The following is a 27,012-nucleotide window of genomic DNA, read 5'->3' as shown; positions in this document are numbered from 1 at the left end:
CTGTACCAACATCATCATCATTCACCAGAAAAAACAATGCACACTTTATCACACACAAGTCTTACTTATTTGAAATATCAGGTTAATGCAAAAGTAATTGCAGTTGTTGCCATTAACTTTTTTTTTTTTTTTTTTTTTTTTTTTTTTTGAGATGGAGTCTTGTCTGTCACCCAGGCTGGAGTGGAGTGGCACAGTCTCGGTTCACTACAACCTCTGCCTCCCGGTTTCAAGCAATTCTCTGCCTCAGCCTCCCGAGTAGCTAGGATTACAGGCACCCTCCACCACGCCTGGCTAATTTTTGTATTTTTAGTAGAGATGGGGTTTCACCATCTTGGCCAGGCTGGTCTTCAGCTCCTGACCTCAGGTGATCCACCCGCCTCAGCCTCCCAAAGTGCTGGGATTACAGGCGTGAGCCACCGTGCCTGGCCTCGCCATTACTTTTAATAGCCAAAACCACAATTACTTTTGCGCCAACATAGTAACTGTGCAGGATCTCTGGTGGGCTCCTCTGGTGGAGTTTCATAAACATCTTCCTCCTGCTTAGGAGAAAGTGATAACATGGTTGAGACACACCACATCCTCCAGGAGCCTCTTGTTCTCTGACGTGGAATCGGTTCGGAGATTTGGGTGCAGTTCTGCCTGAGACAATAAGGAGTGCGTTGGCGTGGCTCTTTGACCAGAATGAGGCTTGGCAGATAGTGCTTGACTTAGGGCCCCTCCACCTAGGTCCACCCATGCTCCAACTGCCACTCTCCTAACTGTCGCTCAGAACATTACCTCTCAGTCCCAGTGCCTGCCCAGGCTTTGGATGACCTACCACTGGCTCAGGAGCTGGGAGAGCTACTTGAGGGCCAAGTGAAAGCCTCATTTTGTGATTAAGGCACCAGCCAAATATAGTTTCATGAGGAAAACTCGGTTGCCTTTGGCTTTGTTTTTGTTTTTGAGTGCTTTGAAAATCTTGCTGCCTTTCCCCCCTCTGATTTGCAAGACACTAGAGAGGAAATCAACTTGGTTATCTGAGCATCCTCTAGTGCTGCTCAGCTCTGCGTGAAGACTGCTTTCCTCGGAGGAGTCCAAACTTTATCAAAAAGGGAAATATTTCCTTTTCTCTTCACAATGTAAATATCTTTTTCTGTTATTATATAAGTAATAGATGCTCATTGTAAAAATTCATACTATTCAGAGTATGTTTCCCAACTCTGCTGGGTCAGAGATGATCATATGAACAGTTTATAGTGTATCTTTCCAGTCTCGGGAAGTGTGTGTGTGTGTGTGTGTGGATGTATGTACAACATTAATGTGATCTTGCTCAATGTTATTTTCTAATGTTAGTTTTTAAATTTAAAAGTGTGTAACAGTGAACTCTCCACATCAATCCATATTTATCTGCCTTTTCCTGTGCCAAAGTTACTTTAACCATTCCCCTGCTGATGGATATTTAAACTGTTTAAAATTTTTTTGTAGTTACAAACAATGAATGGTGTAATGAACTTCCTTATACATGTATCTTTGCCTATTTGTATGGATAGGTTTGTGGAATAAATTTCTAAAAATGTAACTGTTGGGGCTAAAGTAAGACACATTTTGAATTCTGATAGACGCTGCTAAATTGCCACTGACCCGGCAAAAGTTTATGCCCCCATGAGGGTGTCCCAGGACTGATACTAGGCAAGTAGGCACAGTGCCTAGGACTCACGATAGTTTTAGGGGCCATAAACACATTTTAATTTTTTAAAGCAGGAGAAAAAAGTGAATGTAATAATGAATATGTAATAGATAATGACTCCGGAAAGGATTATATTCATCTTTGTACCAATGCACTCATAACATAAAATTTTTAGTATTTTTTTGGAGGAAGGGGCCCATGAACACAAACATGTGTAGGGTCCATGCAGGTCATTCTGTGGCCCTGGATTCTCTATTACCTATCTCTTCACAGCCTTGCAATTCTCAGACTTATCTTTTTCATCTTTGCCAGTCTTTTTTGTTTTTACTTGCAGTTCTTTAGTTATTTGTGAGGTATCATCTCCTAAGTTTATTGACCATATGAATTGCCTATTTGTGTTCTTTTCTGTCTCTCTCTTTGTTTTAGAGACAAAATCTTGCTCTGTTGGCCAGGCTGGAGTGTAGTGGCACAATCTAGCTCACTGCAGCCTTGAACTTTTGGGCTACAGAAATCCTCCCATTTCAGCCATCTGAGTAGCTGGGACTACAGGCACATGTCACCGTGCCTGGCTAATTTTTTTTTTTTTTTAGAAATGGGATTTCACTATGTTGCCCAGGCTGGTCTCAAACTCCTGGACTCAAGCAATCAATCCTCCCACCTTGGCCTCCAAAAACATTGAGATTACAGTTGTAAGTCGTTGTGCCTGGCCTTTTCTCATCTTCCTACTGGGTTGCCCATTTTTCTTTGTTAAAGTTCTTCTTACAGTATAGTGAATATCACAAATATTATACTTAAAATTTAGCATTTTGGCTGGGCACAGTGGCTCACACCTGTAATCCCAGTGCTTTGGGAGGCTGAGGCGGGAGGATCATGAGGGCAGGAGATGGAGACCATCTTGGCTAACACGGTGAAACCCTGTCTCTACTAAAAATATGAAAAAAAAAAATTAGCTGGGCATGGTGGCGGGCGCCTGTAGTCCCAGCTATTCGGGAGGCTGAGGCAGGAGAATGGCGTGAACCTGGGAGGCGGAGCTTGCAGTGAACTGAGATTGCATCACTGCACTCCAGCCTGGGCGACAGAGCGAGACTCTGTCTCAAAAAAGAAAAAAAAATTGTGTTTAATATTTGTAGTGGTATCTAAAGTGCTCCTGTACCCCAAATCTGCCAAACAGTTTTTTTTTTTTTTTTGAGACAGAGTTTTGCTCTTGTTGCCCAGGCTGGAGTGCAATGATGCAATCTTGGCTCACTGCAACCTCCGCCTCCCGGGTTCAAGCGATTCTCCTGCCTCAGCCTCCTGAGTAGCTGGGATTACAGGAGCCCATAACCATGCCCGGCTAATTTTTGTATTTTTAGTAGAGATGGGGTTTTGCCATGTTGGCCAGGCTGGTCTCCCACTCCTGACTTCAGGTGATCCACCTGCGTTGGCCTCCCAAAGTACTGGGATTTACAAGCGTGAGCCACCGGGCCCGGCCAAAGCAGTTCTTATATGGTATCATTCTTGCGAAGACTTACACAAATATTCTTGGTATTTTCTTGTAGAATATCTATGGCTATTATTACTCATGATAATATCTTTAGTTCATCTGGCGTACATGTTTGTGTAAGATGTGAAATAGCTATTAAACTCTATGTTGTTTTCCAAGTACGTAGCTAATTTTTCCCACACCATGGGACAATAATTTGAAATTTCACCTTTATCAAATATTAAATTTTCCTTTGTACATCAGTCTGTTTCTTGAATCTCTTCCAACTCATTGATCTATTTATCTATTGGCACACTATTACCACAGTTTTAATTTAAAAGCTCTATAATCTTTTGATTTCTGATAAAAGTAAATCATCCCTTCCACCATAAACTTCCTCCTTCTAATTTTTTTCTTGATTATCCTCACACCTTTACTCTTTCTGATAAACTTTGGACTTACATTTTCAAGTACTGAAAAAAAAAATACCAATGAATTTTGTAAAATTTGGAGATTAATTTGAGGAGAAGGGACATCTTTCCCACACGGCATCTGCTTCTCCAAGACCTGGCATTTTGTTCAGACCTTTTATTTATGCCTTTCCCGCTTGGCCTTCAGCTTGCCTGAGTCTTTGCTGTCTCAGCAGCGCCCTTCTCAAGCCCTTTCGTGACTCTGTGCAACAGGATGCAGCAGCAGGGGCTTGCCTGAGACTTCATGTTACCCAGGTTAACAGGGGCCTTTTGCTTTGCAGTTTTTTGTCCATTTAGTAGCGGCTTTCTTTCTCTCTCTTTCTTTCTTTTCTTTCTTTCTTTCTTTCTTTCTTTCTTTCTTTCTTTCTTTCTTTCTTTCTTTCTTTCTTTCTTTCTTTCTCTCTCTTTCTCTTTCTTTTCTTTCTTTTCTTTCTTTCTTCTTTCTTTCTTTCTTTCTTTCTTTCTTTCTTTCTTTCTTTCTTTCTTTCTTTCTTTCTTTCTTTCTTTCTTTCTTTCTTTCTTTCTTTCTTTCTTTTCTTCTTTCTTTCTTTCTTTCTTTCTTCTTTTCTCTTTCTTTTCTTTCTTTCTTTCGAGACGGACTTTCACTGTGTCACCCAGGCTGGAGTGCAGTGGTGCCATCTCAGCTCACTGCAACCTCCGCCTTCCGGGTTCAAGTGATTCTTCTGCCTCAGCCCCCAGAGTAGCTGGGACTACAGGTTTGCACCATCACGCCCAGCTAATTTTTGTATTTTTAGTAGAGATGGGGTTTCACTGTGTTGGCCAGGCTGGTCTCGAACTCCTGACCTTGTGATTCACCCATCTTGGTCTCTCAGAGTGTTGGAATTACAGGTGTGAGCCACTGTGCCCGGTCTAGTGGTAGTTTCTTAAGAACTGTGTTCAGGCTGGAAGGCACTGTGGCAAAGGCCACTGCCATCTCATTATCTGGATTTCTGGTCTCTGCCTCACTTTGGCTTAGTGTGGCCCATTCTCCACACTACCTAGAGTAACCTTTCTTTCTAGGAGATCTCCATGGGTCCCTGCTGAGAAACCGTCCTTGATTCCCCATTGTATTGGTTTCCTGTTGCTGCTGTTACAGATTGCCACAACCTGAATGACTTAAAACAACGCACATTTATTATCTTACAGTTCTGGAGGTCATAAGCCTAAAACCAATCTCACTAGGCTAAAATCCAGGTTCTGGCAGGGCTGGTTCCTTCCTGGAGGCTGTAGGGGAAAAGCCATTTCTTTGCCTTTTCCAGCTTCTAGAGGCCACCTGTGTTCCTTGGCTCATGGCCCCCTTCTTCCATCTTCAAAGACAACAATTGTATCGCTCTGACCTCTGCTTCTGTTGTCACATCTCCTTCTCTGACTCTGCTCCTCCTGCTGCCTTCTTATACCTATGATCATAAGAATCCTTGTGATTTGATTGGACCAACCCAGATAATCTAGGATCATCTCCCCATCCCAAAGTCCTTAATCACATCTGCAACGTTCCTTTTGACATGCAAGGTAACATAGATACGGGTTCCAAAAATTAGGACATGGATATCACCGGGGGACTGCTATTCTGAAAAATCATACCCATGGCTTTCAGGATGAAGTCCAGACTCCCTAAGTTGCCAGCCTCTCAGAGGCATGCCCACTTCTTCTCGGTGTAACCTCATTCCACTCTCCCCTTCAAACTCCCTGCTCCAGGTACGTTTCTGGAACTTGCCATCCCTGCTTTCTCTAGTCCTGGTCCAGGCTGGTTCCTTGTCTGGAAAACCTCTCCCCACCTCTTCACTTGACTAATCCCTACTCACTTCCAGCCATGGCTTAACCTTCAGTTTCTCTGGAAGCTTTTGACAACCTCTTCTACTCCCTGCAAGTTCCTCCAGATTTCCTTCAGGGCTCTCAAGACTTCCTCCAATGTTCCTGGTCTGCTCATATTGCCCTCTTTTGTTTTTCTTTGAGATGGAGTCTCACTTTGTCGCCCACGCTGGAGTGCAGTGGCACGATCTCGGCTCACTGCAAGCTCTGCCTCCCGGGTTCAAGCGATTCTCCTGCCTCAGCTTCCCTAGTAGCTGGGAGTACAGGTGCCTGCCACCACGCCTGGCTAATTTTTGTATTTTTATTAGAGACAGGTTTCACCATGTTGACCAGGCTGGTCTGAACTCCCAACCTCAGGAGATCCACCTGCCTCATCCTCCCAAAGTTTTGGGATTACAGGCGTGAGCCACCATGCCTGGCCTGTATTGCCTTTTATATGATTGCTTGATTATACTCTCTTCCAAAATGTAAGTTCTTTGAGGGCAGAGATAGCAAGGGCATCTTTATGCTTGGCACTCATTAAGTTTTTGCTGAATAAATTTTATTTAAAAATTAATTTCATAATCAAATTATTTTACTCTATGGGTTTCATCTTAGATGTTATCATTCATTTAACAAATATTTACTGAGCACCAACTTGGTAAGTATTGAGCCAAGGCAGTTAAAATTAAGAAGAAATCGCCTAACGACTATGAGGATGCTAAGGTTGTAGAGGTGTGATGATAAGGACTTGAAAAACAATTCTCCCCCTCTAGGAAATTGGACTTGGAGGTCAGCGAACCAATAGACTTTGGTTCTGGAGATCATCAACATCTGATTCGGAAAGCAGCAGATAAAAGCATCCAGCCCGAATCTGGTGAGCACTACACACCTTCATCTTCAGCTGGGCCACAAGAAACTCGGGAGAAGCCACGGCCAAAGGACACCGAGCAGTTGAATACCTATGTGATAGAAATTTCAGATGACATCACCCCAGGTGATAGCAATGCAGCTTTAGGCAATCCTTTCTCAGACGCATCTGTCCGCAGAGGTGAGAATAAAGAAATTACCTTTTTAGAAGAGAAGAGCACATGTTCTCTTAAAATGTTTCCACAGTGTAGATTGTCAGATACAATCTTGTTTTTAGTTTTTCTGAGTCATGCTTTCTCATAAAACATGATGTAGGACTGCTATAATTGACTGCTTCCAAGTTGTCCAGGGCATTCAGAAACTCATAAGAAACATATGGTGAATAACTTTTTTTTTAAGGAAATATGAATTAGTCATGGATCATAAAATGTTTTTACTTGTATACAAGGTGATACCATAATATTGGCTTAAGTTTTAAAGCTTCCACTCTGCCACCCTTAGGCCTTCTGAGGGCCTGGACAACTTGCAGGTGGACTGTGAGCTTTGAATCCTGTTGGTCTCCCTGTGGCCCTCACCACTCCTTTCCTGTGGCTGGAAAGCTGCCTTTTGGAGCTCTAGCCTTTGAGGTAGGAGAAGGAAAAGGCAAACAGCCAAAGGCAAAGTAGAGCCAAGAGACGGCTGCAGGTATCCTGAGAGTTGACCAAGCCAGTCTTCTTTTCAGAGGAAGTTCTAGAAACCACACCCAGAGTTTTGAATGCCATGTCATTGACCCACCTGTATCACGTGGCCACCTCTATCTGGAGTTGTTCAGCTGAGCCCACTGGCTGTCTCTGCGATCAATACCAGGCCTACACAGGGTGTTGTGCAAGGGCAATGTTATTGCATTTCGTCCTTACAACAACCCTACAAATACAGAAGTTGTATTGCCATTTTACAGGTGAGAAAATGAGGCTTAAGTAGTCCAATCGAATTAGTCTTTCAGGTCTAATTGAAAAATATGTAGAGCCTCCTTGCCAGTGTAAGAGTCAGTTATTTATATCTGCCTCTCCTGGAGGGTAGAGGCTGGCCTTTGTCCAATTAAAAAAAATTATATAGTATATGAAAAGATGTAAGTGCTGTGGAGAAAAGGAAAAGTATAGCAGGGTAATGGATTGAGTTATGGGGTTCGTCATTTTTTAAAGCAGCATTATGGAGATACAATTTGCAAATCATAAAAATCCCTTTTCAGTGTACAATTCACTGGTGTTTTGTATATTTAGAGTTGATAACCATCAACATGATCAATTTTGGAACATTTTCATCACCTCAAACAGAAACCCATACCCAGACTAGGTGCAGTGGCTCATGCCTGTAATCCCAGAACTTTGGGAGGCCGAGGCAGGTGGATCACTTGAGATCAGGAGTTCAAAATCAACCTGGGAAGCATGGTGAAACACCATCTTTACCAAAGGAAAAAAAAAAAAGGAAAGAAACCCATACCCATTGGCAGTTACTCCCATCCTCCCTCTCTCAAACCCCTGCCAACTACTAACCTACTTTCAGACCTCTCTATGAATCTATTTTGAACATTTCATGTAAATGGAATCATACAACATGTGTCTTTTGTGATTTCCTTTCACTTAATGTTTTTGAGGTTCTCCCATGTTGTAGCATGTGTCAGTATTTCATTCCTTTTATATGAATGGGCCGTATACAATTCCATTGCCTGAATAGAAAACCTTTGTTTATACATTTATCAGTTGACAGACAATTAGATTGTTTCCACCTTTGGGTTATTTTGAATAATGCTGCAATCAACATTCATATTCAAGTTTTTGTGTAGACATATGTTTTCATTTCTCTTAGGTAGATACCCAGGAATTGCTGAACCGTAGGATAACTCTGTTTCACATTTTGATGAACTGCCAAACTTTTCCAAAGTGGCTGCATCATTTTACATTCCAAGCAGCAATGTATGAGGGCTCCTGTTTCTCTGCATCCTTGTCAACACTTGTTATTGTCTGTCTTTTTGGTTATAGCCATTCTAGTGTCCGTAAAGTGTTATCTCATTGTACTTTTGACTTGCATTTCATTAGCAAATTTTCTCTTATACTTATTGGTCATTCATATATCTTCTTTGGAGGAATGTCTATTCAAATCCTTTGTCCACTTAAAGAAAGCAACAACCATTTTATTATCTCTCATAATTCTGTGGGTTGACTCAGTTGGTCAACTCTTATATTGGTCTTGAATTGGGAGCTCTCATTCATTTACAGTGAGATGGTGGGTGAGGCTGCTATGGCCATTATGACTGCACATTATGGCTTGCGGTTGGTGTTAGTTGGGGATCCAAATTCATCCTTTTGTAGGTGTATATCCAGCTTCCCAACACCATTTGTCAAAATAATTATTCTTTCTTCATTGAATTTTCCTGGCATATTTGTTAAAAATCAATTGACCATAAATAGAAAGGTTTGTTTCTGGACTGTCACCTTGATTCCATTGATCTCTATGTCTATTCTTGTGAGCCTGGGCCACATTTAATATATTCCCCCACAGTCCCTGCTACATAGCAGATGCCAAATTAATGTGAGCTAAATGAATATTTTAATGTAGGCAGCATGCACTTGGGAATATATGCTCTGCTATTTTTATTAAGATAGCTTAGATCCACTGCTTTGTTGTCATACTTCCTATGCATAGAAACTGCCCAGCAAAAGGACAGTTGACGATCCTATAAGTTAATTTTAAGCAGCATTACTTCTTTTTTTTCCTTTGAAATAGGGATAAAGCCACACAAAAGGCAAATTGCCATTGCCAGTGCCATATTCAGAGGGCCCAGGATGTAAGCAGAAAGAGGTGCCCATGTGCTGTGCCTTGTATATTGGCCTGTCATTCCTTTGGAACTCTTTGGCCTCATGTACAATTCACCAAGTTATCTATTTATGCATCAGGAAGCAGAAGAGAAGAGAGTTACTACAGGCAGGTAGGCTGGAGAGGAAAGTGGCAGAAAAGCTCCACAAACTCTCTGCAGCCCAAGTCCATCTCCAAGGAGACGTCCCCTCTCCCCACAGTCCTGAAGCTCTGCTGCTCTCCGGTGCAGGGAGGTAGTTTCGCTGGATCCCTAATGATGGGCCTGTGACACGGTGAGGCTTTCAAATCATGTTTGATCCTAAGGAGGATGGGGTGTGCATGACAAAGAATTAAATTCCTGAGTTTGTCTTGAAAAATCTGAACTTTGGCCAGGCATGATGTCTCATGCCTGTAATCCCAGCATTTTGGGAGGTTGAGGCAGGTAGATCACCTGAGATCAGGAGTTTGAGACCAGCCTGGGCAACATGGCGAAACCCCATCTCTACCTAGAAAATACAAAAAAAAGAAAAAATTAGCTGGGAGTGGTGGTGATCTTAGCTATTCAGGAGGCTGAGGCAAGAGAATCGCTTGAACCCAGGAGGTGGAGGTTGCAGTGAGCTGAAATTGCGCCACTCTACTCTGGCCTGGGCAACACAGTGAGACTCTGTTCCAAAAAAAAAAAAAAGAAAAAAGAAAGAAAGAAAAAGAGAAAATTCTGGAGCTCCCATGGATAAAACCATCAGATCTCCAATAAAACACCTCTATCCAACCATCTGGATTGAGTGTGCTCTAAAAGTTCTACAGAGCTGCATTTTTGTTGTTATTCCATTTGCTGACTGTAAACTAGCACGGCCTTTCTCATCCTAAAAAATAAAAAAAGCAAAAAAAAGTAATAATAATAATAATCTTTTCATTAAATGTCAAAAATAAGTCATTACATTTATGTAGTTACTTTTGGCTATTGTGTCATAAAAATAATGTTTCTGTCTCCTCAGCTTTCATTATCAAAGTGTTCCTCCTCCTGTCAGTTCAGTTGTTGCTCACTGCGGTAATTACCAGTGTGTTTATTTTCTGGTAAGTCTTTATGACTGATGTAGAATTAAGTGTTAGGTTGTTCACATTAATTCTTATTGAATCAGCTTAATTTAATTTTGATCATTTAAAAACAGTTTGTCTCTTTTTGTTTTTCTGAGGCAACTCCTAGACCAAGGTGGTAGTAGATTTCTAGAATTTTACTTTCACTTCCTAACTGAATTGAAAAAGCTTTTTTTTAACTCTTATTTTGGACACTGCTTTCTTTTTTATTTTCTCCTGAGCTGTTTCCACAGTTAAAACTGGATAGAGAAGAAAAGGTGAGCTGGACGTGGGGGTTCATGTCTGTAATCCCAGCAATTTGGGAGTCTGAGGTTGGTGGATCACTTGAGGTCAGAAGTTTAAGACCAGCCTGGCCAAAATGGCAAAACCCTGTCTTTACTAAAAATACAAAAATTAGCCAGGCGTGGTGGTGGGTGCCTGTAACCCCAGCTACTCAGGAGGCTGAGTCAGGAGAATAGCTTGAACTTAGGAGGTGGAGGTTGTAATGAGCTAAGATTGAGCCACTGCACTCCAGCCTGGGCAACACAGTGAGACTCTCTCTCAAGGAAAAAGAAAGGTGAGATTATGGAGACCTTGGAGGCTGGAACAGTATTAAATTCAGAAATTATTTGAGGGGGTTGGGTGCAGTGATTCACACCTGTAATCCCAGTGCTTTGGGAGGCTGAGGTGGGAGGATTGCTTGAGGCCAGGAGTTTAAGACCAACCTGGGCAACATAGTGAGAACCCCATCTCTACAAAAATAAAAATAAAAATTAGCCAGATGTGGTGGCACATGCCTGTAGTCCCAGCTATTCAGGAGGCTGAGACAAGAGGAACGCTTGACCATGAGTTCAAGGCTGCAGTGAGCCATGATCATGCCACTGCACTCCAGCGTGGGCAACAGAGCAAGACCCTGTCTCTAAAAACAAAAGAAATAACTTATTTGAGCAACTATGATCTGTCACTGCTTAAACATATCCTATGAAAATCTATATTTATGAAACAAACAGATGAGAAGTTGATTTCTTTTGCTTTGCACACATACCAGTCTCAGCATTTTAAAAATGAAAACCTTTATTAGGACATTTGCATTCATCCAAATTTTACTTACAACTTATTATGAATATATCTATTTTAAGAAAAATAATGTTTCACTGTTTCATCCCCATCCATCATTATTCATCATTTAGGGTTTCTTCCTTTCTTCTCATGATATTGCTTTACTTCTACTTAAATATCATATTTATTAGTGAAATATTTATTGTGTAAAACTGTGTTAAATTTTTTTTAACCAGGGAGGCTTTAAGAGTTTGGGTGCTCAAAAACCCCTGGTTCATCTATGCAACCTTGTAAGTATCATTGGACTTAATACAATGTGTTTTTTCTACTATCTATTGCCTGAGGTTCTTTTACTATTCAAAATGAGGTACAAGGTATAGCATTCTTGAAATGATAAAATTATAGGGATGAAAAACAAATTAATGACTGTCAGGAGTTAGGGTTGAGTGTGTGGGTGTGGGTGTTACTATTGTTAACCTAAATTAATGACAGAGAGGCTTCCTGCAGAGTGTATTTGGAAGTGGCAGGGGCATTGCAAGGTGGGATACACAGGCCATGATGGATGATGGAGAGGTTGGAATAAGAGGAAGCCTTTGAAAGGCAAAGAGAAGTCTATGTAAATTATTTTGAAACAAAGATCATTGGCCACAGGGGCTTGTCACGGGAGCTGGTGCTAACTCATTGGTGGAGATAGCCATTGCCAGGCAAGTGTTTTTGTGAGAGCAGCTTGGCTGGAATGCTGCGATCTTTAGGAATTTTTTGTGATATACTCTGTTATAGACATGTAGGCAGGACATGTAGGGACATGTGGGGCATATAGAAATTTCTTGTGGGTTTTTAAAAGGTCTTTGGGCTAGTTCTTATCTCAGATATACAGATCGCCTCCTTCATGGCCTCTGGCTCCATTCTGGGTGTGACCTAAGTGACTCCATCTTGGCATTGGTGACTTTCACACTTTACAGGGCTGGGGTAGTATAAGAGAAGTCTTTGTGGATGTTTTCTTGAAGGGATAGTTCTGAATCTTGATTGTGATAGTGGTTACATGCATCTGCACATAGATTTGTGTCATAATTCGATGATATAGAATTTTATATATACAATTTATCAATGTCAAATTACTGGTTTTGGTACTGTATTATAAATACATAAGATGTAACCACTGGGGGAAACTAAGTAAAGATTTCATTGGACCTCTTTATCTCTTTGCAAATTCCTGTGAAACTATAATTATTTTAAAATAAAAATATTTTAATGCCAATAAGTTATCTGTGGATGGAAATGAGAAAAGTTAACTTTAAAAGCTAAGAAGACCGAGTGCAGTGGCTCACACCTGTAATCCCAGCACTTTGGGAGGCTGAAGCGAGCGGATCACCTGAGGTCTGGAGTTTGTAGACCAGCCTGGCCAACATGGTGAAACCCCGTCTCTACTAAAAATACAAACATTAGCCAGGCTTGGTGGCAGGTGCCTGTAAGCCCAGCTACTTTGGAGGCTGAGGCAGGAGAATCGCTTGAACCCGGGAGGTGGAGGTTGCAGTGAGCCGAGATCGCGCCATTGCACTCCAGCCTCGGGGACAAGAGCAAGACTTCGTTTCCAAAACAAAACAAAACAAAACAGAAAAAAAAAAAACAAAAAAAAAAGCTAAGAAAAGGCAAAAATAATAATTAACATTTTTGTTTATAATACTATAAGTAAGATCATAGTAATACTATGATCTGTATCTACATCTATTTGTCTCTGTAAAATATAATATGCTATGATATAGTCACTGAAAACAAATAACACGTGGTTTTAAATTATCCTCCAGCCCAGCATTTTTTGTGGTACTGATTATACTTGCTTGCTGTGGGAATCTCCGCCGTCAGGTGCCCGCAAATTACATTCTCCTGGGATTCTTTGTAAGTAAACCTTGTCAGCACCTGTTCTAGTTCACCTCTGAAATTTATTTTTGTCGCGTTATTAAATTCATTCATTTTATTATGGAAACTCTTCCTGTGGAATAATACAGATAGAAATTATTTGTGAAACGTTCTCTTGGCGGAATTTTGTTTGTAATGAAGTAGTAAACTTATGAGATGGTATCACACCCTTTGAGCAGATTAGGGGATCTGGGGATCTGGGCGACTTCGAGCCGGCACACTTGCCTCTGATGAGGCCACCTGGGGGCGCGCACTCCCGAGCCTGGGTTACACTTCAGGAACAGTTAACCTGGCTATTGCCAGACCCCTCTCAGGCGCAAGTACATTTTGTTATGGAGAGTGGTTTCCACGTCTAGTTCACAAAGTCATGTGCAAGAAGTTTATATTTCTTTATTCTTGTAAAATGTATTTTATTCCTTCTTCAAATCCCACTGGGAGCAGAACCCATCTCTGAGCGAGGTTCTCCCTCATTTCCACAGCTTGCATCTCAGCTCACGAGGGCTTTTGCAGCACCGCAGAGTCAGGGGCTGAGAGGGCTCTCCTGATCCGCGGCCTGGTTCCTGGTCCCTGGTGCCGGGTTCCCCAGCGCCTCATTGTGGTGGCTTCCACTCACAAGGCCTCGCCACACCTGCCCATTTTCTGTCGTTGGTGCCTCCCTGGACCACAGAACACTGGGTGGCTCCCTTTCTTGCAGCCAATTGCTTTCTGTGCTGCCCACAGGAACCCCAGGATCGTGCCAGCTCTCAGCAGGTACCTGAAGCTCCTAGATTTTTCTAAACCTGAATAGAACTCGAATTTCCACCAGTTTCCCCGCATTCCAACTCTGGGCTTAGCTGCCCAGAGGTCGCAGGGCTTCTCCCCAGTGACCGGCATCCTTCAGGAGTCAGGCGGAACAGTCAGGCCAAACCTCTTGCCTCCCGGGGGTGTGGCCTCTCTGAAGCTCACAGATAGTAACTCCAAGAGTGTTTGGGTCCTCTTATGAAAACCCAGAACCGTCTCAGTATGATTCAGGAGGGTGTCAGCAAACGATTCTTTTTTTTGGAGAAGAAGTCTCTCGCCCTTGTCGCCCAGGCTGGAGTGCAATGGCACGATCTCGGCTCACTGCAACCTCCGCCTCCCAGGTTCAAGCGATTCTCCTGCCTCAGCCTCCCGAGTAGCTGGGATTATAGGTGCACGCCACCACGCCCGGCTAATTTTTGTATTTTTAGTAGAGACGGGATTTCACCATGTTGGCTAGGCTGGTCTACGAACTCCTGACCTCAGGTGATCCGCCCGCCTCGGCCTCCCAAAGTGCTGGGATTACAGATGTAAGCCACCGTGCCCGGCCAGCAAACGATTCTTTTTTTGGGAAGGTTGACATTTCTTCCCAAGCAGTGTTGATCTTTCTTTCACGGGAAGATTTATTTGCCAGTTGATTTATTCCCCATCTGATTCCAAATCAGACTTGAGTTGGCTTATAAAAATATCAATAATATATAAAGATAAGATCAATTAATGGAAAAATCTGATGAAAGGAAAAATAGGGTAGAAAAAGTTAATGGTTAGATTCGTAGACAAAATGCGTCAAGTCCTATGCACGTGTCTGGAGCCTAGGTTTGGTTCTGCGCCTCCTGGTGGTCAAAGCGAGCGGTAACACTTGACCGTCGGTGAGACTCAGCACCAGTACCGTGTAGCGACCCTGGGGATTTACATGCTGGGAGGAATAGCTGGCTCCTGAGGCTGGAGAAGACTGACTGCCCGCTGTTCAGGTTTGGACATTTCCTCACCTGCCAGAGCATGGAGGAGCCTTCGTTAGCTGGTGTGGGTACCCTGCTCACTGCCTAGGCCAGCAGTGGGGTGTCCCAGTTCCTGCACTGACAGCAGAGATCACACTCAGAACGGGGCGGGGCTGGAAGCCAGACGGAGGCGGGAATCTGGGAGCCGAGACGGTGGGGAAGGGCGACAGGAGGGCGTGCTGGTTTCCCAGAAATGTTTGAGTTTTTTATTTAAACATTTTAAATGGCCTTAACGTTTATTACAGGAGACAAAAGTTATTGGTCTCCAAGGAAGCTCTCATCTCTGAGGTTTTGCTGTTTATCTCAAAGCAAGTAACGGCTTAAGAGATATTATACAGGGGTAAAGCATTTGTTATGTCTTCCAGACTTAAACGTCATGTCCAAGGGTTAGAAGATATATAGGAAAAAGCCCATTTCAGAAAAGGAGTTGAGGGAAAAAAGGAAAACACATTCACTGACAACAGCTTTTGTCCCATAGAGTTTTGGCCCCTTGAGCCCATGTTCTGAGCTCTTGAAGTCTTCAGACAGTTGTGACTTCCACGGCCTCTTCCTACTCTCCCCCTCTTTCGAAAACCGAAATCCGTTTTCCAGCTTGAAACCATTTCCTCTTTTCTCTCCCTGTCTCCTTCCAGTTGCTCCCAATTACACATACAGTCACACATCTACATACACAACACACAGTCACACATTTACGCACACAACAGTCACACACACCCCACACCCCCTCACACCATTCACACCACACATCCTCCTCACACCACATACACACACAGTCACACACACACCACACATTTACACACACCACTCATAGCACATATGCAGTCACACACATCACACATTTACACACACCACTCATAGTGCATACACAGTCACACACACCACACAGTTACACACACCACTCATAGCACATACAGTCACACACACCACACATTTACACACACCACTCATAGCACATACAGTCACACACACCACACATTTACACACACTACTCATACCACATACACCACACACACATGCACGCTCACACACTTACATATATTACACAGACACAGAGGCACACACACCATACACACCTCACTCACAAACTCACACATACACCACCCACACCACACACATGCATACCTCCTTCATGTGCTGCTGGAGCTGGAGAAATAGGAAGCAACTGATCCAGTATAAGAGGAAAAAAGTCATCTAGAGAGGAAGATTGGAAGCAAGCACATTATTAGATATCATTTGTATGGAGACTAGATACACTGTTTTCCCTATAATGGAAATAGAGACAACCTACTTCATTTAGTTGTACAAAGTAGAGAATCAGGCGATTACCTACTGGGTTTGGAAATGCCAGACAGGCAACCCAGGACTTTGGGGACTCCACTTCTTTCCCAGCCTCTGCTCCCAGCCATCCTTGGCCAGCAGGAGTTCAAAGCCTTCTCTTGCAGGCCTCGTACTAGGATGTGCCTTCGTCTTTACCCCTGGAGACTGGAGGAGTCTTTCCTGGCTCTGCCTGTGGACCTTGGGTCAGCCCAGTCTCTGGATTTGCCTCTGGCAGAGCAGCCTTGGGGCTGGGCATGCCTTTAGCCCTGCGGCCACTGCTCTGTCGTCCTCACGCCTTGGCAGGTCTGTGGGCCTGGGCACAACCTCAGTGCCTTTCTTGGTCTCATCCTCCAGTCTGACTGCCCACTGGCTCTCAGTCCCTACCCTTATCCCACCTTTCCCCGCACCCCTGGCTCTATTTGCGTGATGACAGCCCTCCTAAGCCTGGGGCTGGCACCTGCAGGTGCAGCTCCACACTCTGCTCTGTCAGTATCTGCCCTCCAGCCCCATCTCCCGCACTGGGAAGACCTTGGTTCTCATCCCATGTCTGAGGTTGGAAGGCTCTCCCTCAGGTGCCGTGGAAGGTGTCTGTACCCAGAGTGTTATAAAGCTTAGATATCACATATCCTGTCCTGATGAAACATTGATACTGTGTGGGTGGCCCCCTTTGATGAATGACAATATGGTCTACAAATGAACCTTTTTACCTTGGTTTCTACATTCATAATTAATACATATTTAATTCACTGAGTATGTTAAAGTTACTACAGTGTTCAAAGAAATGTTTACTAATAATTTTCTCTTGTCCATCCTAGGGAGGATGTTACGGAAATACTGAATTCTGTTTATTCCCCATAGTCGCCCTGTGGCTGTGTGTACCAGGCTGTGCATATTCCCCCTTGCTCCCTAGACCCTGCTCAGAAGCACACCCCTCAAATCACCTCTTCTGAATTCTGGGCCTTGCCCCCATGCCTCGGGAAGCAGGCTTCTGATTTATTGTGAATTTTGTTTTTAGACAGCTCTTGAAGGTCTGCTGCTAGGAGCCATATCAGTGTGAGTCTTTGATACACATTTCCTTTGATTTGTGCGTGCTTTTCTTGAAATGTATGTGAACAATAATCACAGTCTCTGGTTTTAGTTTCTACAAGGCCGAGGAAGTGTTATGGGCAACAGCTGCAACCACTCTGGTGACACTAGCACTCACTTTGTTTGCTCTACAAACAAAAGTAGGTATTATTGAAGGGAGTGTGCCAGGTATGTCCCTTCGTCCCTGAAACATTTCCCTATGCCTCCCCCTGCTCTCTCAGTCCTGGAGGTCTCACCTTCAGGGCCCTCTTGCCTTTGGGCTTTCCATGGGCTTTGGCCAGTGGGGAGTTCCAGCTGGAGACAGGAGCAGGAAGGGAGAGGTACTGATTCCCATGGCTTCCTCCCAGTGACAAGTTCTTCTTCGGCTAGCAGTGTACCTTAGCAAGATTCACTGCCTATCACAAGATGGCTAACTCAGCACACCTTCTGGGCTCCTGTAACTGCCCCCTCTCCTTTCCCCTCTTGGGCCTGGGACTGGTAACAGCTCTTTGGCTGGCTGCCAGCCTAGCTTACTGCACTACCCGTTCTGGTTGCCTGCAGACCCTTCTGTGGATAGTTCCTTTACAAACAAACCCTCCTCAGATCATTCTATTTGAGTGTGTCATCTGTTCCTTGCTAGGGCGCTGACTGATACAGGGAATTTAAAAATTTAAAAGTTGTACAGTTTACCAGGCTCCAAAATGCCAAGATGTCCCAGAGGACATCTCATAATTCGAGATTATTTCTCGAACACTCTGAGCCTCTGTCCAGCCATAGGGTGTTCTTGAGATCTGATGCAACATTTCCTGTGGCCCCTCCTTTCAGTCCTGGTCAGTTTCCTTTTGTAAAGAATGGGCTGGCCTTAGTCAGGTAAATAACTTACACAGAAGGGAGTGCATTTCCCAAGCTGTTTGGCAAACATCATAAGGAAGGTCTTATACACATGCTGAATTTTAGCCTTTTCCTGGTGGAAACAGAAGTGTCAGAGAGACAGAAGGATCTACTAGATATTTAGTCAAACTGTATCAAAAGTTAGAGATTCAACTTTAATTGATGATGAGATCAGTATTTGCCATCTTAAAGCTGGTCATTTGTAGATACCAGCTGATTTGTACACAGATAGGCTTCCTTGCAATGAGTAAGGTGGGCCACTGTTGAATGCACAGATTTCTTAAGCCATTTAAAATACTCTAAGATGGCTAGGTGCTGTAATCTCAGCACTTTGGGAGGCTGAGGCAGGCAGACCACAAGGTCAAGAGATTGAGACCATCCTGGCCAACATGGTGAAACCCCATCTGTACTAAAAATACAAAAATTAGCTGGGTGTGGTGGCACGCGCCTGTAGTCCCAGTTACTCAGGAGTCTGAGGCAGGAGTATCACTTGAACGTGGGAGGCGGAGGTTGCAGTAAGCCGAGATCGTGCCACTGCACTCCAGCCTGGTGACAAAGCGAGACTCTATCTCAAAAAATCCTCTAAACTGCCAGAATACTTTTTAAAAAGCCCATTAGTATTTTAAATCACAGGTTACCTATGACCTGGATTCAGGGAAGTGAATATTACATTGCAAAGTTTTTTTTTTTTTTATTGTTTGTTTGTTTATTTTTGAGACAGGGTCTTGCTCTGTCACCCAGGCTGGAGTGCAGTGGTACAGACATGGCTCATTGCAACCTCTACCTCCAGGGCTCAAGTGATCCTCCCATCTCAGCCTCCCAAGTAGCTGGGACTACAAGCGTTTGCCACCACCCCTGGCTAATTTTTAAATATTTTATAGAGTAGAGGTCTCCCTGTGTCGCCCAGGCTCATCTTGAACTCCTAGGCTCAAGCAATGCTCCTGCCTCACCTCCAAAAGTGCTAAGATTACAGGCATGAGCCACTGTGCCCAGCCAGAAAGTATTTTAAAGATGGCATTCACGTTGATGACTTTGAAAGGCAGCTGAACCCATGGTCAACCACATTTTTTCCCTTTGTTAAGTTATGTGTTGGGGATGGCAAAATTCAGTCCAACCACAACCCAAGGGATGCAGAGGGAATGTAGGAACACAATGAGTCTGAGTTTTTTCATGAACCCCAACTGTCCACTTACCAGGGAGAAAATTAACTAAACGTCCATTTGGTTGAACTGTAATTGGATCTCACAGTTGAAGCAATTCCTTTGGACTGGGTGATAGTGTCATGTGGACACAAAATGCTCAGCTGTTCGGCCTCCCTGTCTGCCTGCCTTTCTCTCTAAAGTGGGGCCTGGGAATTTGGGATGTGGCTGTGGTTTGTGTGGGCTCTTGGCACTGGCCAAGAAGAGAACGGGGTGAGGTTGGGGTGTGGACGCTATGGCCCACCATTGTTCCTGGATGACATCATCTGGATCCCAGAGTGACTGCGTGCTCTGTGGGCCTCTGAAGCTGACAGCCCACCACAGGTGTGACTTGGAACCTGTTATCTCTTGGGCTTGGTCAGAGCTGACAGGGCTCCCCACCTGAATTTACCTCACTCCAGTTATCCTGCCTTAATGATGGGGGAAATAAAAGAATTAGGAAAATACTCTTGCAAGAAAATATACTGAATTAAAGGCTCTTGTTTGTCTGCATAATCTAATTTTTTTAAGACCAGAAGATAAACATCCTCTTTTTTTTTTTTTTTTTTTTTTGAGATGGAGTCTCGCTCTGTCACCCAGGCTGGAGTGCAATGGCCGGATCTCAGCTCACTGCAAGCTCCGCCTCCTGGGTTTATGCCATTCTCCTGCCTCAGCCTCCCGAGTAGCTGGGACTTACAGGCGCCCGCCACCTCGCCCGGCTAATTTTTTGTATTTTTTTAGTAGAGACGGGGTTTCACCGCATTAGCCAATATGGTCTCAAACTCCTGACCTCGTGATCCGCCCGTCTCAGCCTCCCAAAGTGCTGGGATTACAGGCTTGAGCCACTGCGCCTGGCCAAACATCCTCTTTCTTAAGAAAACCTTAATCTCCTCAGGCTGATTTGGGTCACTGATTTATAAAGACAAAAACAAAAACTACATCAATGCATTTCCAAATTACAAAAGAATCATTAGCAGTAACTTCTGAAAGTTTAGTATATACTTTTGTGAAAATATATGCATATAAATGTGAAAAAGATAGCCAGTTAACATCTTGGTATGTTTCACTCCATTAATGTTTTCTATGTACATGCTTTTGAACATATGAATGATTATGATCATCCTATACCTTCAAATATGCATCCTACTCATTCAATGTATTTTTATTATGGGAAATTTCATACAAGTACAAAAATAGAATAATATAATGAACCCCTAGGTACCCATTACCCAGTTTCCAAATATCAACTCATGGCTACTGGCATTTCACCCATACTTCTACCTTTTTCTCCCAGTCAATATAACACTTTTTATGTAGCATTTTTTAGTGGTTGGAGCTAATGTATTTCCATGGTTCTTGGAATTGATCAGGGTAAATTATTAGCAATGGGCCAGTTTCTTCTATGGGGTATAAGATGCATCTTTAAGCATCCTAAAATTTCTTATAGATGATAACTGAGTTGTTTATGCTGTTTATGTTTCCTCAGTGGGATTTTACCTTGCTAAATGGAGTGCTGTTCGTTTTCTGCTTCGTGCTTTTTATCTATGGAATTCTCTTAATTTTCGTGCGATCATATGTGAGTGAGATCTTACTGGGAAACCTCAGAAAATTGTTAAACATATAGATGAAGTACTGGTTATGTTAGTCTGGGTCCTCTGAGAAGCAGACGTGGAATTGGGGATAAGCATGCAAAGATTTTAGTAGGAGAAATGCGCACGAGAGAAAAGGGGCAGGGAGCCAACAGCTGGGGCTGCTGTCAGACCACGAAGGCATATCAGGCCTCGAGTGAAGGAGAGGGAGGGGAGGCTGAGTGGGAGCACACGGCGTGGTCTGAGGGCGGCTCAGCAAGGCCATCAGGAAGTTCCAGAACTAAAGTCAATCGTCAGGGTGGTGACATGTCTTCCAGGGAGGGCCCTGCTGCTCCCAGCAAGGACTGAGAAGGGGGAAGCATGGCCTAAGTGCAAACTGCAATGGGTTGCACAGCACAGCAGCTGTGCTTGTGGTCAGTTCCATTCTCCTCCTGGTAAATGAAGGTCTGTGAGACGGATCCTAGTGGCCCCCACAGTGGTCGTTAGGAGGTACTATGCGCAGAAACTCTGGCATGTGAACATTGAGCCACAACCCTAGACAGTTGTTCTTCTCCAAGAGGGTCTTGAGGTGAGCCTACCCATGAGGGCAGGCCAGATTCCTTCTCCTATATTTGGGTGCTGCTTGTTTGAAGTACCAGGAGTGGAAGAGAAAGACCTGTTTGGGCCTTTCTGATAGCAGCCTAGAGGAGGCTCCTTATTTTCCAATTCTAGCTTTTTTTTTCTTTAATGTATTCATTGAATTCTTACTAGATATTGGACATAGGCCTATGTGTTTTTCACAAAACATCACGTTAAATTCTGACAACATTCCTGAAAAGTACATAGCTCATCTATTTTATAGATAAGAAAACAGACTCAGAGAAATTTAATAATTCATCTATATCCTACAGGGAGTGAGTGGCCAGGGTGGCACTGAGGCCAGGTCAGGGCGACTCGAGTGACCATGCTCTTCCCACCTCATTGCACAGTCCATGGACTGACTCAGAAGGGCTGTAGAGACCGAGAGGTGTGATCTGGCCTGGTGCTGGCAATCTGTCAGTGGCTCCTGTGTGGAGGCCAGATCCACTGAGAGCTGGTCTGGGACCTGGGATCCTTTTGACTAAAACCTTAAGGCCAACTTGGTCCCAGTGCTGAACCAAGGAGTTTCTTGGTCGACAAGTGAACTAGTTACACGATCTTTAGACATACACAGAATCAACAGTTCTTGGTGTTATGAATGACCCCATAGGCTTCAAGCTAGGAAGGTGGCACCTGCACTTTAGAGATAAACTCAAAGGCATCACAAAGATGGGCATTAAAGGCCCCAGTTCTCCACTTATTAATGGCAGCAGAGATATTGGTAGTGATAATGCAAACATTAGGTGGGTTCCATAAGTCTTTACAGTTTAACTTAGGTGCAGTTAAAAAACTCTTTCCCACTAGATAGATAGATCTTAGTTCCCATTCTAAATTTTCTGTCACAAACATCTACAGACTTGCATATGTGTTTAAATGGAAGGCTTTGTTGGAGCCATTCCCTACGTCTACATGCTTGCTGGACTTTGGCAATTTTGAAACCTTTGGATTCCAGTGATCAGGTGTTTTCTTGCTATTAGCTCAGCCTGGAAATACTGTGTCTCCCGGACCGTGTCACTGGCTTCTGATCGTCTTCACCAAGAACCTATCCTTGGTGAAAGCTGGCAGTGCTTTGCCCACCCCTTTCAGAACCAGCTCTCTCATCCTGAAGAACTCTTCAGGATGCTGGTGCACTCATCACCTGAGCAGTATATACTGTATCCAATATGTAGCCTTTTGTCAGATTTTGTACTCCATTTTTTAATCCTCTTCCCCAATAGAACCAAGTCATTTGGCATTTAGACTAGTTCCATATTCTGACTGGGGCTGTTTGTGTTGCAAGGAACAGATACCACTTGGACTAGCTTGAGGCAAAGAGCCAGAGAAACTCATAGACCTCCTAGGTGGGAAGAAGAACTGGGATTCCGAGGAATGAAAACCTTGCCTTCCTCTCTGTGGCTGAGTTGACTAGCCACCTCTGCTTATAGCAGTAATAGTGCCAGCACGCACTAAAGATACAACAGCCTCTGCTACTTGGTTCCCTCTATCCTGAGAATTGATTTCCAGCTGGCCTGGTGCATCTGTCTAAGCCCACTGACATATCAGAAGTCCCTGATCAGTCATCAGACTCACTGTTTTTGGAGCTGGGGTCTTCCACTGCTTGTCAATCAGCTCTAGCTAGGATATGTGAAGGTCACTATGACCCCAAAGCTTCCTGTTCCTTGAACTGAGGGGAGAGGGCAGATTCTCTAGAAGGGCTATGTAGATGGGGCACAAAGTGAAATACGTCTAATACATTCTACTTGCCCTACCATGCATGAGACATTTAGCACGTACTTGGTGAATATTATTTGGCATGTGCAAGCTTAGTTTTTATTTGCTTGCTCATTGGAATTGAGTGGGTGCTGTTGACTAAGAGTGCTATCATGGACTTTGGGGACTTAGGGGAAGGGTGGGAGGGGTGTGAGGGTAAAAAGGCTACATATTGGATACAGTATACGCTGCTCAGGTGACGAGTGCCCCAAAATCTCAGTAAGCACCACTGAGGAACTTACCCATGTAACCAAAAAGCGCCTCTTCCCCAAAAGCTATTGAAAGAAAATAAAATTTAGTTTTAAAAAAAGAAAAGATGAATTCCCCCACAGATTCAGCTTTCTTGATATTGGTTCCTTATCTGGCAGCAGTGACTTAAGTGACCCCTTTCCTTATTCCAAATCTTTTTCTTCATATACAACCGTATCCTTTCTCTTTGCAGTGGCTGCATCTATTGTATGCGGGACTCGGAACTGTGCTGTTCTCACTCGTAAGTCCATTGCTCCATCTCTTTGGTAAAGAATGTGATATGTGCAATGTGCAATGACAAGCCCTTGTGCTAGGCCTGGAGTCACATGGGGTTAGGAATTCACTGGAAACTCTTCAGCTCCTTTTTAAAGGATCATATTTAAAACCATTACCCTCTGGAGAGCCGGATCCATTGTTTCCCAATCCATGAAAACATCACTTTTGTTGAAAGAGTGAATATTTCAGAAAAGAATGAAGAATTATTTATAAGCTTTGAAACTTAGTGTAGCAGGGATGTGGTTTCTTTTTTGTTTGTCCCTCCAGACCAGTTCTATTCTTTCACAATGGAAACTTCTCCTAGAGAACCAGTGGAGGTCACGCTAATGTATCTGGGAATGTCTTTCCTTCCATTTAGTCCCATCTCTTACTGTCGTATCTTTAAAACTATTTTAAGGAATGTTTTATTTAAAAAGTAATACATGCACACATTTTAAAATTCAAACAACATAGAAGATTATAAAATGAAAATTAAAGTGCCTCTCTTATCCCCCTGTCCCTAGAAGGAACAACTGTTAGCAGTTTCTTGGAATCCTTTTAGAATTTCTTTACACATGGGCACTATTTCTTCCTACACAAACGTAGCTATACTATGTATAATGTTCTGCCTTTGCTTTTTCACTTAAAAATAATGGCCTCCACATATTAGCAGACCTGGGTCCAACTAATTTTTTTTCAAGGGCTGCATGGAATTCCATTTCATGCTTTTATCATATCACATCGTTCAGGGTTTTGCTGTTTTTGTTTGTTTGAGACAGGGTCTTGCTCTGTCACCCAGGCTGGTGTGCAGTGGCATGATCATGGCTCACAGCAGCCCCATCTCCTGGGCTCAAGCAGTCCTCCTAGCTCAGCCTCCCCAGTAGCTGGTACTACAGGCACATGCCACCACATCTGGCTGGTTGCATTTTTATTTTTAGTAAAGACAAGGTCCTGCTATGTTGCTCAGGCTAATCTCAAACTCCTGAGCTCAAGTAATCCTATCCGCCTTGGCACCTCCCAAAGTGCCAAAATTATAGGCATGAGCCACTGTGCCCAGCTGAGATTTTATTTTTTAATATTATTTATTTTCAAAATTTTCAAACATATCGAGAATGTATTGATACATATTCAGAAGGATCAAGAATGGTGTAATGAACCCCACATATTATCATTAGGCTTTAAAATTATCCACATTTTGCTTCATTTTTATTGTTGTTGGAATTGTGTTATATCCTTCAAATGTTAGAAAAATTCACACCAGGAGGTTAAGGTTAAGCATATATATTTCAGATGAGATCGGGTGTGTTTAGGGTGGTATGGGTGTAGACAAGGTTAAGCATATACATTCCAGTTTTCCCATTTCTTTTCCTATTTAAAGGGAAATTATTTGCATTCATTTTCCTTTATTCCTATGCTCTCGGACCTTTTGTGTTGATGCTTGCTGTATGGATGCTTGCAAACAATGTTTCCATGCAAAAGTATGTTGGTGTTTCTGTTTCCCGTTTGCAGGCAGAGTAAAAATGATTGTAGACTCAAACAGGTCTACCCAATGCCAAACAAACTGCTGGAAAAGAAAATTGAATTTTGGGGGATGCTTAACTATCAGAGTTGGCAGGGTGCCTCATTCCCAAATGCTCACAGGAGTCTGAATCCTGGCTGGGGCTTCCCTGTAGGTTGGTTGTGTCTTGGGTAGTATCCTGAGCCCTGTTCCTCCTGGATGGGTGGGGCACCACTGGATCGAGCTCATCCCATGTTCCTGTCAAGCACATAATCTCTCCCAAGAAGCTGCAGTCCTAACCATCCCATGCATGTCTGTGAAATGATTGAGAGTCATTATATCCCCTCTTGTAAGAAGCAATAAATTAAAGTCAGAGATTTGGGGAGGGAAGGGAAAGAAAACCACTTCTGCAGAGGAACTGGGACTCCAGGGTGAAAGATGGAGGCTAAGAGCAAAGCTGCATCCTCTGCCATTGGGGTTTTTTTCCCCCCCTCTTTTATAAACATGATGAATTTATCCCAGTTTGCCTGGGACTGAGGACTTTCCCAGAATATCAGAGTCTTGGGCAAATTGGAATAATTTGTCACCTTAGCTTTCCTTCCAAAGGTGCTGGAATGAGACACAGGGAGAAAGGGGGGAGAAGGGATTCACAGCTGAGGTGAGGCACCTGTTTTTATAGAGTGCAAACTTGGGGACCCAGTGACTAAGTGACTAACTGGGGCTGTAAGAATAACATATTCAGCCCAAAACAGACTTTTGACAATGTTTCTCCCGATGCTAAAATATTTTTTTTCAGATCATTTGGGACACTTATTTCATAGAAATGTACAATTTAAGTAGCTAATTCTTCCTTTTCTTCAAGTACTTGGTGATGGATGTGCAGCTCATGCTGGGAGGGCACCACCATTATTCCCTGGACCCTGAAGAATATGTTTTTGCTGCCCTGAACATCTACTTGGACATCATCAACCTTTTCATTTTTATTCTGCGTCTGATTGGACTGGGACGGTAGTCACACAACCAAAGCTGGCTCATGCGGCGAAGAGGAAGGAGGGGTGCTGTGAAGTGTTGCCAGGCTCGGGCATGCAGAAGTCACCATTTCAGAAGCTCTTTTATTTTAAAAAAATTTAAGAATACTTATTTTTTTGTCAAATGAAACCTAGCATTGAGTAGATGATAGCTGTAGCTGTTATATTTTCAGTTCCATTGTCACGTAGCAAAACTTTCTGGGGACATTTCTAATTTGTATAGATTCAAAAGATAAGTATCATAATTACATACTTACAAACATTTGTAAGATGCCCATTCCTTTGTTGGAGTTTTCTGAACACTATTTAAAGCTGTAAACAACGTATCTCCACATGAATACAATTGACTACAGAAATCTACATTTACTTCTTTCTCTTCTCTTGATTTGGACATTCTGTAGGAATATTCTGGCATCTGAGATTTTTAAAGAGATAAACCAAAAGATAAATCAAAGAATTCTGCCTTTCTCTTGGATTCTAGAGTCAGGCTGGAGAGAGTAATAGCATCCATCTGGTGGAGTATAGAGAGCTTTAATCAAGTTCATGTACATGAAAGGCTCAGGACAGAGCGTTAGCTGCTATTGTCACCATCCCACCCATGCTTCTGGGCTTAACTCAGAGGCCACTTCCTCTGACTGTTGGAAAAATTAGCCTTCTTTGGA

General features: G+C 43.2%; 1 protein-coding gene across 1 annotated transcript; it reads left to right on the top strand.

The window, feature by feature from the left end:
* Positions 1–747: 747 nt before the first annotated feature.
* Positions 748–27,012, top strand: LOC104682699 (protein lifeguard 1-like). The gene is made up of 10 exons (XM_010389433.2): positions 748–1,118; positions 6,163–6,437; positions 10,084–10,162; positions 11,458–11,511; positions 13,027–13,117; positions 17,246–17,283; positions 17,369–17,456; positions 20,851–20,940; positions 23,763–23,810; positions 26,185–27,012. Coding segments are annotated over exons 1-10 (915 nt in total). The 5' UTR covers positions 748–1,116; the 3' UTR covers positions 26,335–27,012.

Source organism: Rhinopithecus roxellana, chromosome 6 (genome assembly GCF_007565055.1).
Source record: "Rhinopithecus roxellana isolate Shanxi Qingling chromosome 6, ASM756505v1, whole genome shotgun sequence".
NCBI lineage: Eukaryota > Metazoa > Chordata > Mammalia > Primates > Cercopithecidae > Rhinopithecus > Rhinopithecus roxellana.
Note: the sequence above shows the minus strand (reverse complement) of the source record. Positions and strands in the feature narration are given on the sequence as shown.

Bases quoted from the DNA above. Each gene is read 5' to 3' on its own strand.
- LOC104682699 (XM_010389433.2), top strand. The intron at 6,438-10,083 runs GTGAGAATAAAG...CTGTCTCCTCAG, and splicing joins AGACGCATCTGTCCGCAGAG to CTTTCATTATCAAAGTGTTC. The intron at 13,118-17,245 runs GTAAGTAAACCT...TTTTGTTTTTAG, and splicing joins ACATTCTCCTGGGATTCTTT to ACAGCTCTTGAAGGTCTGCT.